At 34.4% G+C, this 14,510-nt stretch overlaps 1 protein-coding gene across 2 annotated transcripts in view; it reads left to right on the top strand.

The window, feature by feature from the left end:
- The first annotated feature begins 12,189 nt into the window (after positions 1 to 12,189).
- LOC110037584 (protein MICRORCHIDIA 2-like) overlaps positions 12,190 to 14,510 on the top strand; it is a 119,445-nt gene continuing 117,124 nt past the window's right edge. For both annotated transcript variants that reach the window (XM_020742266.1, XM_020742265.1), the window contains exons 1-2: positions 12,190 to 12,389; positions 12,470 to 12,550. In XM_020742266.1, coding sequence (XP_020597925.1) covers positions 12,254 to 12,389; positions 12,470 to 12,550 — 217 coding nt within the window. In that variant the 5' untranslated portion in view covers positions 12,190 to 12,253. The remainder of the gene's footprint in view (positions 12,390 to 12,469; positions 12,551 to 14,510) is intronic.

The following is a 14,510-nucleotide window of genomic DNA, read 5'->3' as shown; positions in this document are numbered from 1 at the left end:
ATTTGGACCAATTGACATAGATAACCTAGCCCAAACCCAATTTTTGGTCATTTGCACCCACTTGAACCCATGCACTAAATGTAGCCTAACCACCCCAAAGCCATCAAATTAATGACTCCACAGCCATTAGTTGGACCCTAAGATTGAGCCAAAACTCTCCTAACCCAAGCTAAGTGACCAATGGTCCCCTAAATTAAGGGATTTGATTTACGTATTTGCTTAGGCTTAAGATCTTTTTGCCAGAACTAAACCAACTAAACCTCAGCCCATTAGATAGATTCCCCTGGGTTCCCTGAGGATCCCCCGGGGTCCCCGGAGCCCCTAGCACCCTCCCCCTGCCATGGCTGGCCGGCCTAGTCACCGGAGAAGCTAAAACCAAGGGTCAACCCCTCTTAAACTTCACCCAATTCAAACCTAGAGGCCACCTCACCCAAATGAGATGTTAGAGCTTCTTCCAAGGCTAACCCACCTAGACAGCACATTTCACCCCCTAATTGGCCATGACAGCCACCCCAAGCCATTTTCTTAAAAAAAATCTCCCCTGCACGACCATGGAGGGAGAGTTGAAATTTTCTCAGAGAGAGCCCTCCAAATTTCTCAAAGAGACTCTTTTAGACCTTCTCAGCTTAAGCCAACCACCTTCCCCCACTGATTCTCACTGTGGAAGCTCAAATTTGAGCTCAAACTTCTGTCTAAAACCAGGACAGAGCTCAATACACATCCACAGTCCACCAAACTAAAATTAAACTTACCCACAGCTTCACAACACTGAAAGAAGAAAAAGCCCTATCAAATCCCCCTTCCACAGAGCCCCTAGTATAGACTTTGATCAACACCTACAATCGAGCTTGGTCGAATTCATGCTAGACCTTACACCACAGTAAATGGGCTCAATTCCTAGCCTCATTGAACTCCAACGAACGTGTCAAGCATCTTTGATTGAACCTTCCCTTCTCAGAGCAAAGGTATTGAACTCCTCATTCCGAGCTTCTTTTGATTCTCCATTTGCCTGGGCTTGATTTCATGGCATCTTAACATTATAGATATGTTCCTCTAGTCTAGACGAGCATTTAAAAAAAATTCATTCAATTTGGTTGAGAAATGAGGGAGACATCAAGCCTTGAGGATGGACGGTTCTCGGGCTAGGGCATTGGGGATGATGACGAAGCGCCGTTGGATCGAGTGTGTATCAGATGAAAGGTCAAGATGAAGCCAGAGAATGCTTCTTTACATGAACTGCGGGACGCGTGGCTGCTAGCATGGACGGTGGCGTCAAATGGGAGCACGACACATGGAGCTTCGGAGCTGCATATGATCCAGTCAGTGACACTCATTTAAATTGATAAATAGGGATTTAAAAAATCAGAAAATGACCCCTAACTTTAAAAATCCATATCTTGGTGTAGAAAAATCACAAAAACAAAATAAAAATACCCACTTGTTCAGTGAACAGAGAAGAACAATGTAGAAATAATTTGAAGTTCATTTGATGCATGTTTTATTTTTAATTAATTAAACACTGTCTTGAGTCTTGTGATTCTCCATGCAAATAGGCATTTCACCATGGCTTGAATTTTTGGCATGTTGTAGCCTTTGTGAAGGGGAACTTTCTCTGATTTTTCTAATTCTCTGATTTTTCTAAAGTCAGAGGAGACATCTAGACAGAGATCCATATTTTTCAAGTTTATGCACATTATTTTCCTAAATTAATCATAATAATTAGCGTGTTGCTTAGAAAAATCCAAGAAAATTTTGGAAATGTTTACTATGACTAAAGAACTCTTAGGAAAATTTCTCATGAATCAAGTCATTCAAAATAAACCTAATTTGCATAAACCCTAAATCACTAAAATAATTTATTTTGGAAAATATAAACATCAAAATGACTTTATTTTTAATCTTCATTGTTGTCTAAGATCCAAAGAACTCCCCATAAAAATTTCAAAGTATTTTGAGTCCATTTGATGGTCTAAATTGATTTTTCAAGTTAAATATATTTTTTTGGCACTAAGATGATTTTTAAAAATTATGAAAACTTTTTTTTTATTTCTCTATGAACAGGGAAATATCTTTTTCTTTTTTTTTTCCCTTTCTTATTTTATTTAAAATAAAAACTTCATTTTTAAGCCTGTTTTAAATATTTAAATAATTAAAAATTCATAAAAATCAAAAAAATAATAAAATTCATGGAAATGTTCTAAATTATTTTCTAAGCATTTAGAAATAATTAGAATATTTTTCCTGATTTTCTAAATCAAGATATTGTATTTTGAAGCTTAAAATAATTTTTAAAGGCTAAAAAATGGATTTCCACTAAAGTAATTCCAATAAATCAAAGAAAAACTAGAAAAATATAAAATTTTCTTCTCTGAGTTTTCTCATTTTGGGGAGATTTTCAAAAATGCAAAACTTAATTTTTCCCATTTAAAATATTTTATATTTAATAAATACCCCATAATAAATACCCCATAACATTTTATATTTAATAAATACCCCATAACTTAAAATAATTGTAATAATTCAAATAAAATTCAAAAAATAATGAAATTTTATCCAAATGATTCTCTGATCTAGTTCTACCTCTAATCAAAATTTCAAGTGATTAGACTTCACCTTGGTCAAGTTAGCAAATTTTCTTTGAAGAATCCCATTTTTGCATGAAAATAATTATATAAATTAAATTAAATTTTGAAAAATGACATTTTCTCCTATGATGTCTTAATTGACCCATGGATGAAGTAGGATAAAAATTTCAAAGTCATTTTATTTAAATTTGACAAATTATACAAATTATGAAGAATTATGAAGAGTTAGAGCCTTAGGGGCAAAATTGTAATTTTAGGAATTTGGCCTTATTTAACATTTAGGCTTAATTCAAGGAGAGAAATGGGCAACCTCTGATCTTAACTAACTTGCTTGGATGAGTGAAACTAAAAAAAAGATTAATTGGTAGAAACCAACCTCACTTTCTTAATTAAAAGGATAAATTAATAAATTTCAAAATTACTAAAATTTGGTGGTTTATTAAAATTAAATGAACCTAGGTAAAAGAACCTAAGACTTAGGGGACTTAGGGGTATGACTTTTGATGCCAATAATTAATCAATTTAATACCCCTATTTTATTTTCAAATGAAATGTAAATAATGAATCATGATTACCTAAAACTTAACCTTTTCAAAATTAATTAAGACACTCACATAGGTCTTAAGGGCTTAGTAATGATCTAAGTTATTTCAAGACTCATTAAAGGAGGATTAGAAAAGAAAACATAGCTAAAATTTATGACATTTAAAACACTACAAGCCCAATTAGGACCAAATTTTGGCTAATTTGGCTAAGTGTTCCAACAACCAACAACACTAGCTTTCCCCTTTAAGGGTCTTCATTCACATAATCTTCAAAATTAAATTACAAATGATAATTACCCTACTCTTAGGGATAATTAGGACATCAATGTTCATTGAGCAATAGGGTGTTCGTAACATGAATTATTAAGCAACATAATAAGTTTAAATGAGCTCGAGGTTTTTCACCAGGTGATAAGAGGGAAGCATGGGCCTGCTTCTTCCTCCTAACATGTTGGATACCTTAGAGGTCTACTAAACTTAATATGTTTTGCTTAACAAAATCATCCTTAATTAAACTCCTAAGGACTCATCAAGACATGACCTAGGGTAGGTCGCCAAAACTTTACTTTCCTGCTTCATATAACATGCCCTGACATGCATTTTGAGTTTCATGTGGTGGAACGAGAAGACTCGTCAGGTACGCTTTTTATAGTTTACAGCATCTTCTTTCTACAGTTTATAGCGTCGTCTTTCTTGTACTTTCATACTGTACTTTTGATGTTAATACAAACCTGCATGCTAAACAATAATGTCACTCTGCATGAAAACTAAAACTGTCAGGATAGCCACAAAACCAAAACCAAAACTAAAGTTAAAATCAACCAAGATAAAATTCACCCTCTTAACATTCAAAATACAAAACAACTCAAAATTTAATCACAAACATCACCAAAACCACAATTTCAACTAAATTAAGACGTCTCTATCGAATGATCAAGAATCCATTGGAGGAGGTAACTTACGGTTGCTAATGAGGCTTCCTGAAACTCATTAAGTTGAGTTTAGTAAATTCATTTGGACTAAGTGAATCCAATAGAAAATAGTGGTGCCGGAATGAGGAAACCGTGGGATTCTAACCGGTGTCACTCTAATCAACTTTAACATGCCCCATAAAATTTAAAGAACTTCAACCATAGGGCCAACTGATTTGACATCATAACTTGACATCCTAGAAAACTTAAACTCATCAAGGTAAGGAACTTGGAGCTAGCATTGTGAGCAATGCAGCCATCTTCAGCAGTAAAACACGTCTACACCAGCTAAACCAACTTCTTTCCTTAGAATTAAACAACAAAGCCATAAGACTTCAAGGTTGTTTGCCTGGTGCAACACAAATCCTCACATCATCTTTAGGCATTTGTATAGATCTATTGTACAATCTAAGCCCTAACTCATTTTAGGATTCTGAGGTTATCGTTTGTCGTGACCTTATTTGTGTGATTTCCCAGGCTATTTGTGTGATTTCTTCACACAAATGTAAGCCATAAATTAATAAAATTGGCAGGATGAAACACCTAAAATTTTCTCCTCAAAATTGAAGCTAAACAATGGGATAGACTGGGAAGTCACTGAAGTTCTTCTCTGGACCTATGACATCCCCTAATTCTTCCTTCTTTGGATTCCAAAAAACAAAATGCTCCAAATTTGAGTCAATCTCATTTTACAGAGAAATATTTGCGTACATAAGATGTACGCAGCGCTACGTACATCTGAGGTTATTCTGGGGGTACAGGGGAGTTTTATCTGGGTTATACCGGAGGTTACAAGGGGGTATAACCCAGATATAACCCCATTGTACCCCCTGAATAACCCCTGTTGTACGCAGAGCTGCAAACATCTTATGTACGCAAATATTTTCCCATTTTACACCTCTCTGTCTTATTCTCTTTGTCGGATCTCTTTGAAAAGTCCTATCCTTTTGAAATTCTTGAAGATAATATTTCCTGATTTTTATCGATAGTTTTCTTATACGACTTCGGTCATTTAAGATGTAATTAACTATAGGGGCTTGCACTTATAGGAAGTTTTTCCGAACCCAGCTTAATATAAACTCTATTTAATTTTTCATATTAAATAGGGGAAATTGTCGACAAATAAAATGGTTTCGCAGACCAAACGGAAGTCATACATTTCTTAGTTTATTTGATCAAGCATCATCCTCAAGTCTTGTATTTATCCTCTAGGACAGATACAAGATTTGAGATATAGTGCTCTTTCATTTAAACTATAAAAATATGAGGTCCGTTTGATTTCATAATTTTCTAAAGTTAAATGTCATTCCGAAGTGGGCGTTGGGATTTCGATCCCGGTGACCGAGAGCTTCTTACGGGCAACTCTCAAAACCAAAATAGTGTCGACAAAGCCCTAACATGCTTTATAATTACGAGGTCGTCGTCTGTCACGACCTAAATCTTCACATCTTCTAGGCTATTTGTGTGATCGTTTCACGTAAATATAAGCCCTAATTAATAAAATTTGGCAGGATGAAATATTCAAATATTTCTCGTCTAAGTTGATGTCAAAGCATAACATAGCTTGGGAAGTCACCGAGGTTCTCCTTCAGATCTATAACATCCTCTAGGTCTTCCTCATTTGAACCTACAATAGATGTTCTAAATTTGAGTCATTCCCCTTTCACACCTCTTTGTCTGATCTCTTTAAAAAGTCTTAATCCTTTGACTTCTTTGAAGATAACATTCCCTAATTTTTATTTAACATTTTCTTAAGTGACTTCGGTCATTTAAGATGTAATTAACCATAGGGGTTTGCCCTTATAGGAAGATTTTCCGAACCCAGCTTAATATAAACCCTATTTAATTTTCTGAATTAATTATGAGAATTTGTCGGTCAAAATAAAAATATTTTTCAGACTTAAACGAATGTCATACAATCTTTAGTTTATTTGATCGAGCCTTTACTATCAAGTAATATATTTATCCCTTGGGATAGGTGCAATACTTGCAAGTATTAGGCTCGTTTATTTAAACTACTAGGGATATGAGATCGGCTCGGTCTTGCATTTTCAAAATTTTAAAATACTATTTTTTCTAAATTATATATGCATTAAATTAAATTAAAATGGGTGTTAGGATAACCATCCTAGCAGTCGACGACTTAACAGCTCCTCAACTTTTAGTGCCGACACATTATCTAGTTCTTTTTCCTTTGGATTTCAAAAATAAAGTGTTTCAAATTTGAGTCATTCCCCTTTGACACTCCATTGGCCTGATCTTTTGAAAAGTCTTACCCCTTGAATTCTTGAAGACAACATTCCCTGATCTAAATCGAGAGTTTTCTTAAGTGACTTTCGTTATCTAAGATGTAATTAACTATAGGGGCTTGCCCTTATAAGAAACTTTTAAGACACTAACTTAATATAAACCCTGTTTAATTTTTCATATTAAATAGGGGAACTTATCAGTTAACATAGAAAAATAGTTTTTTGCAGACTTAAACGGATGTCATAAATTCTTTAGTTTATTTAATCGTATCTTACCAGTTAGCAGTGTATCTATTCTCTGGGATGGATGCATTGCTTGCGTTATTAGGCTCGTTTACTTAAACTACATAGGGTATAAAATATTAATTTTAAAAATTATATATACATATATTAAATTAAACCAGGCGTCGGGATATCCATTCCGACGACCGACAACTTATGATTTGGCGATCAATAAAGAACTCACTCTTGAGTCTCCACATATTGGTCATAGCCATCCTAAATGACATTTGGGGGCTTGTGACCACCCAGGCGGGACTTCACAAGATGAGTCAAAAATTGTTTTAAATTTCTATGTGAGGTGTGGATTCCCTCACTAGTCCGCTAAGATAATCCATAGGAAAATTCTAAAGTTAGATTTTAGATTCCTAAACAGAAGAATTTGACCTCATCAAAATTAAGGTCAACAACACTCCTCTAAACTGATTAGCCCTGCATAATTTTTTTTTACCTTAGGTGATTGTCTAAAATGCCTAGGTCGTTTAAAGGCTCCCCAACCAAGATGGGGTATATGACCTTTCATGAGAACACTCTAGCTTGATAAGCTCAACCTCTTTTTTCTCTCTTTGAGGTAGCTTGCTACTTATATTTGGCAAGTGTAAGTTCTACATCAACAAAATCAAACCTTTATGATATAGAAGTAGAGCCTTTTTCTCTTGACCTCAGGGCTGTCGTGGTTCCTTTATATGATAAAATTCATGTATTACTGACAAAGGAGCCTTCAGTCAAGTTGGGTCAACTACCTTCTCGATCAGGCATACTTGGGGTCTGAATAGCTTGGGATGAAGGATCCATGGTGTCCCGTTCTGGCTATCTATACATGACTATGATCACTCTCTCCTTCTCTTTACTTACCCTTATTAAGACCTGTCACTCCTTTGACATTTTTGTGGATGTCATTTAGCAGGCCCTACTTAGTTATCAAGTCACTGCCCATTTTAGATACAGTGATTTGCCCTCTACCATTATGACTCAGTCTAGCATTGAAGTGGAAGGATGATTCCTACCAAATGACCTAGTTGTTTCACTGGTCTTGATTGCCTATGAGCCGCTGCCCATTAAGACTGTGAGATACTTACACTCTCCCCTGTGGATTTGCAAGAGCTCAAAAAGTGTTGGGATGTTTTCTATGAAACAACCATCCTTTGTGACACCCTTGCTAGTCGTCACTCAATTGTAAGTAGAACTCCTCTGATTGAGTTTATTCTTTGGCAACCTCCAAGATGTAAATAACTAAATGGAATATGTCTCTTTGGGAACACTCTTGACCCAAAAAAAATTTAAATTTGGTTATTGGGTTTGGGTAACTTATACAAGTCCTCTTTTAAGGATATTCGATTCAAAGTATTTCTATCCTATCTTGTTTGGACTTACACCCTTGACCTATCAAACAAGGTTTATCACTTATAGGCTCTCCACATTCAAAGTGTTATCATGTTTTAAAAAAATGATGGTATAAATGAGAGTATTATGTTTTTTTCACATAAATGAACCATATCTTTAGCTCCTCAGATATGAGAAATAATAGATTATGGTTTTATGCAAATTCTTTATTTTGAAATCACTATACAAAAAGTGTAACAATATTTTAAAAAAGTTGTGATATTGATGTGATATTGTTATAGTACAGATGGAAATATTGTATTTTTTTTACACAAATGAACCATATCATCGCCTTTTATGATATGAGAAATAATATATTATAATATTATGCATATTATTTATTTGAAAATTATTATTAAAAAGTTTTATAATGTTTTAGAAAAATAGTGATATTACGGTGGTACATATGAAAATATTGTGTGTTCTCAAAGAAATGAATCATATCTTTTGTTCCATCTAATGAAAGGAACAATAGATTATGATGTTATGTACATTTTCCATTTGAAAGATTATGTTCACAAAAGTGTTACAATGTTTTAGAAACATGGTGGTATAACTGCAAATATTAATTTTTCCACCAAATGAACTATATCTTTTGCTCCTTTGATGAGAGCGACAACAGATTATGATGTTATGTACTTTTTTGTTAAAAAATCTATGTTCCAAAAGTCTTATAAAGTTTTATAAAAATGATGATATAGTGGTGGCACATAAAGGAATATTATTTTTTTCACAAATGAATCATATATTATCCTCCTCCGATATGAGAAAGAGTAGATTATAATATTTATGCACTTTCTTCGTTTGAAAATTACTATTAAAAAAGTGTTATCATGTTCTAGAAAAATAATGATATTGTTGCAGTACATATGAGAATTTGTGTTTTTTCACATAAATGAATCACATCTGTTGCTCTTCTGTCATGAGTAATATTAAAATATAATGTCATACATTTTTTTTGTTTGAAAACTACTTTTAGAAAAAAATTGATATCGTGGTGATATAGATAAAAATATTATATTTTTTTCTCAAAAATAAATAATATCTTCTGCTCACCAGATATGTGAGTAAATTATGATGTTATGTACATTTTTTTTAAAATTTTGTTCTAGAAAAATATTTACAGAATTTTAGATAAATTGTCATATAATGGTGTTAAATATGAAAATATCATGTTTTTTTCACAAATTAATTATATATTCTGCTCCTATGATATGAGGCATCAATGAAAATATCACTCCCCAAGTAGAGGCATCAATGAAAGAGCCAATTTTAGTGCCTTCAATGTTTTAGAATGATTTCCACCGTTGTTATGTTGTACATAACGAAGAAAATAATATTCCCTTATGTTTGCTATATTCTTGTCTCCCCACTACGCGTTGATCACAAAGGTGCTTTAAGGCCATTTCAAAAGCTAGATCAGCGTGACTTCGAACCTACCGCCACCATACGTTCCACCTTTTGGAAAAAAATGTCGAAAATTAGTGTTTTCTTCTTCTTTCTATGTTTTCTATTTCAAATTCTCATGAAGATGCTTCTATGGGCGATCTTCCCTCTTTCAATGATATCTTCACCAAGAGAGGAAGCTTTTCGAGATCATTTATGAAAGCAATCTCCTTACGAAAGGAAAAAAAGCTTATTGAAGTCATTTATCTGAGCAGCATCTCTGCGAAAAGAAAAACTAAAAAACTTTTCGGTTGAATTAAAGTAATTCATACGAGGGTTCTGCATGGGGAGTTTCCAATAGAAAGTAATAAATGTTGTAGAAGATTTTGGTATTTTAGAATATTTAATTTTTATTGATAATTAGAAAGTTTTTTTACTTATAAGTTGATATTAATCTCATCAAGAGTCCAGATCTCTTTGAGGGGGTGTTAAGTAGCACACTTTTAGGCAGTGTTTGATGGCAACTTTAATTTAGGTTAAATAGGATTTATCAAATCTAGTAAATCCGATACTCTATACCACAAAGATGAGCTCCTGAATAATAGTGGAATTTTTTTTTAAAATTGCCTCTCAATTGGATTAATTAAAACCCGATTTACATAGTAAAATAGATTGAATGGAGGAAGAAAAAATGGAGTGCAACAAAATCAAATTTTAGAGAGCGTTGGATTCAATTTTTTTTTTACGTTTGGCTAGATTTACGCTAAATCCATGAGTAAGGGTCCGTTTCGGGTAATTTTTTTTTTTTTGCGATTGTATTTTAAAAATGCTGCATTCCTATTTATTTCGTGCGTTCGAACTGCTTATCCGAAAAATTTGTCGCAAATTTTAATTAAACGGGGGTGCAAGCTCGACTCCGCGACCTGCGTTCTTTCGTTGTCGATTATGCGACTGCCCTTCATTTTGAATCCCTTAATTGCTCCTCTTATCCTTGCTCGATTGCTTCTCTCTAAGCATTCAATATGCTGTGGGAGTGAGGAGAAGGTTTTTATGTGCCCTGGAGATCGAACTGGCTCGAAGAAGACGAATGATAAGTCAGATTCAGAGCTACACACTGCTGTAAGGGATGACAATCTTTGCGCAGTTGAATCAATTTGCAGATTCAATCCCCTTGCAGTCAATTTTAAGGACAAGCATTCTCGAACTTCGTATCTTTCTCAATCCTCCATTTTTTATTTTTTTTCGATGTTCTAATGATTACTTTGTAGAAACATGCATATTCTGCATGACTTTATTTTGCGGTTTTGTTTTATTCATTTGATTTATTCTTCTTTCTTTTTTTTTTCAGGGATGCTTATGATTTGTTTCACTTAGGTGTCGTTTGATTGATTAAAATTACAAATCACATTTTGACTAATGATTGATTTTTAATTTTTCTTTATTTGGTTGGATGTAGATAGAAACCAATACCATTTTTTCAACTCTTTAAGCACCTTCAAAATGCCCCTTATGATTGAAATTTCATATACAAGATGAACGAAAATTCTATCACTGCTTTCCACATATGCTTTGAATTTGAATTACAATGTGTGCAATTATAGATTGCTAGGGGGCCTTCATAAGGATCAATGAAAAAAAAATATTTTTAAAATCATAGGATTGATTTCATATAAAATTAAGAATGATTATGCAACTGCAGTTTTATATTGTATCATGGAAAAATGGGAAATTTTTGTTCTTCAAGATAATTCTATTAAGAATCCAATAGTACACTCAATGAAGAATGCATGATATGAAATAGATGAACCACTGCCAATGTTCTTGAGTTCATGTGATGCTATTATGAAAGATTTGTCTTTTTTCACGAAATTTTCATGATTGCATTTAGCTAGCATCTTAGTGTTTTTTTTTTCTCAAGTTTCTAACATATTGCTATGATAGTTCTGTTGTAAACAACATTTCTGCACAAAGTCAGAATGATCATTTATCCAGAAACAACTACAAAAAAACTGTTTTCCAATAGCACAAACCAAACAACAAGCCAGCTTATCCGGATAAATTACTAATCAACATATTATCTAGGTCAGCTGCTTATCGGCAAATTATTGATAAGATGCCCTAAATCTTATTAAAATTAAGCTACCAAACAACGCCTTAATAAGATTTAGCCATGAATTTCACGTAAATCCAACCAAACACCAAAAAGAGGGAAAACCAAATCAAACTCTTCATTAAATTCAACTTTCTCCTCTTTCATTTTTTCTCTCATTCCGTCTCCTCTACTACGTAAATCCAGATTTATCAAATTCGACTATCAGGCGGATTATGCAAATTTACGTCACTGTTTCTCACATGCTTCCTCTCCATCGCGAACACTAGATTTTTTCAAATTTGATAAATCCTATTAAAGTAAATTTGCGACAGATGCCAAACACTGTTTGAGAGTCACAAGGAGTGTTGCGGTGAGAGCATTGTCAACAGCACGAACCACTTCAAGAGCGCAACAAATCACTTTGATTTTAGTAACTATGACTTTATACTGCTGTTTATTTTGAAGTTATTTTTAAGGGTTGTTTGGTAGCCGATTTTAAGCAGGCAGCAGGATTTACCATATTTAGAGAAGTTGGGTTTAGAAAATTCTATTAAATCCTATTAAAATCATCAAACAATTTTTTAAAATTTATTAAAATTTATTTATTAAGATACCAAATAATTTTGAAGACCACACTTTTCAGACTTTCATAAATACAGATCTACTATTTTAAGCCCTTTGAAACAAAAGCCTTCGGCAACTGCGACTGATCATCCCAGTGAGTTGAGTTGGCGATTCGCGTGCTCCGTTTAAACCAGACTTCATGGTGCCGGCGGCGCTCGGAGGGAAGTCTTCGGAGCCCCTGGTGGCAGCCCGAAATTGCGAAACCCTCGAGTGCAGAAGCTTCTGGAGGGCTGGAAATTACGAGGTTAAGTCCTCTCTTCTTCCTTCGCTACAAGGTAACATTGCTCTTCCTTTTTCGGCGCAAAACTGCTCCTCCTCCTTACATTGGGATTCTATCTCTTTGCATGCACGCTAGAATCATGCGAGTTCGATCGCGCACGGGTTCACCCGAAGTTTCTACACTCCAACGCCACTTCCCACAAATGGGCTTTCGGAGGTCAGTCATCTTTTTTCCCAGGTTTCCGTGGTTACGTTGATTCCAATTGTGAAATGAACTTTATTGATTTGTGGTACGGGTAGAAAGGTTAGGGTTTCATTTCAGAAGGCATTTGCGATCGAATAAAGGAAGGCCGTCAGATGACGTTATGCTTATTGTTTTTTTGAGGATCAAGCGGATTGCTTTTTGTCTGTGGCGAATGAAAGCAGTCTTTCTGTTACAAATAAAGCGCTGCAAGGCCAGACAAAACATTCAATGCTTGAATTTGGCCCCGAGATTGCCTTGCCTGTTATCAAGACTCAACTGTCCTGTTATTTATTTGCACTGTATGTGTAGTACTTGATCCTAGTCTAGCATTTGATCTCCTGCTCTATTGAACTCCGGTGTACAATTGGACTACATGGTTGAGGTTGTGAGTCGGGTGGTGGTAGGTGGCGCTGCTGAACAATTTATGTCCAAAGAAACATATAAAAATTTGTTCTCCGCTTACAATGCTCACTATTTAACCCAAGTCTGCCAGACAAAGTAATAAGATGCTATTGAAGAGCTATTACTACTAAGATAGTACTTCACTTATAAAGTAAATTTATAAACAACAAAAATTACATCAGTTGAGCAAAGAACTAAATCGGAAAATCTAGTCAGAGAGGACCGATCAAATTTGATGAGTTGCCTCAGTTCTCTCCTGCTTCATAAGAACTTGACTTGAGTTGGTGAATTGCATAGTGTTATCGTTGTGTGAATGATAGGCATGTATATCAACAACATTGCAGGTTGGGGATATTTTCAATTCCGGCAGGAGGGTAGGGGCATTGACATCATCATTGATCATGGTTGTGATTGAAAATGAACCTAGTTTTTGATGCTTTAATTCATACTATGTACCATTAGGAAACCAATACATGTGAACTTGAATCATAACCAAATCACTAATATTGAAAACCATGTACCGTTGGTGAAAATAGCTTTCTGTTTATATATTTGAGTGCTGCTGATAAATTTTTTTTTGACCTCTTTGAGCATGGTATCAAAGTTGGTAGCCGTGTTTACAACTATTAAATACTATCATTTTGGTATCATTGGGAAGTTTAGCAACAATGTTTTAAGGTGATCTGCCAGTGGAATAATTAATCATGGGTTTATAAGCAAACTCAGGTTGTCTTTAAAGTTCATCCCACAATTTTGGATGTTCACCAACTAGATAGTCAATCTTGTTATTTATTATATGTTTCATCACTTTGATTTGGCCATCTGTTTGTAGATGATGGATGTAGCTTGAATGAAGCTAAATTTGTTGTTGCTTCCATAACCCGTGCCAACAACAAGTAAGGAATTGGGTATCATTGACGTGGGGCGTGCTTTTTGGCCTAGGCGGAAACATGGCACAACTTTTGCCCTTGATTCAATTAGGAGGATCGAACCGATCTCGATTCTAATTTCCTACCCATAGTGTGGACGAACTCCCCCTTAGGGGTCTTTAGTGACCTCATTTGAATTATAATTAGGGTTATGTTTTAGTGATGGCATGATGACTTTTGGTTTATTTTATGTATTGGAAGCTGTCTCCTTTGATTTTATCTTTTCTAGGAGTGCCGTATTCTATTTTATTTCAGGCGGTGTGATTGTAACTTGATCGAGAACGGATAGTGGGTTTTTCTTGATGTCTTCACATCGTACCTAGCTGCCAATATTGTTTCCCTACTATTTTTTCTTCTTCAATAGCTGTTGTCGTCATATTTTCTTTCTCAAATATCTTTTTTAATTATTACATTTTGATCATTTGTTATTGCCTTACATAATTTTACTACTTTGCTTTGCTTCTTTTACATATATATGCACGCTATATCGATGTCATTTGATATCGAAGCTATTTAAACCCTATTTTTTTTTATAAATACAAACATTAACCCACATGACAAAATCTCTGTACATATACAAATACCCAACCTCCACGAAAAAA

The sequence above is a fragment of the Phalaenopsis equestris genome, unplaced genomic scaffold, assembly GCF_001263595.1.
Source record: "Phalaenopsis equestris unplaced genomic scaffold, ASM126359v1 Scaffold221722, whole genome shotgun sequence".
NCBI lineage: Eukaryota > Viridiplantae > Streptophyta > Magnoliopsida > Asparagales > Orchidaceae > Phalaenopsis > Phalaenopsis equestris.
The sequence above is the reverse complement of the archived record's forward strand: the minus strand, read 5'-3'. Positions and strand labels throughout refer to the sequence as shown.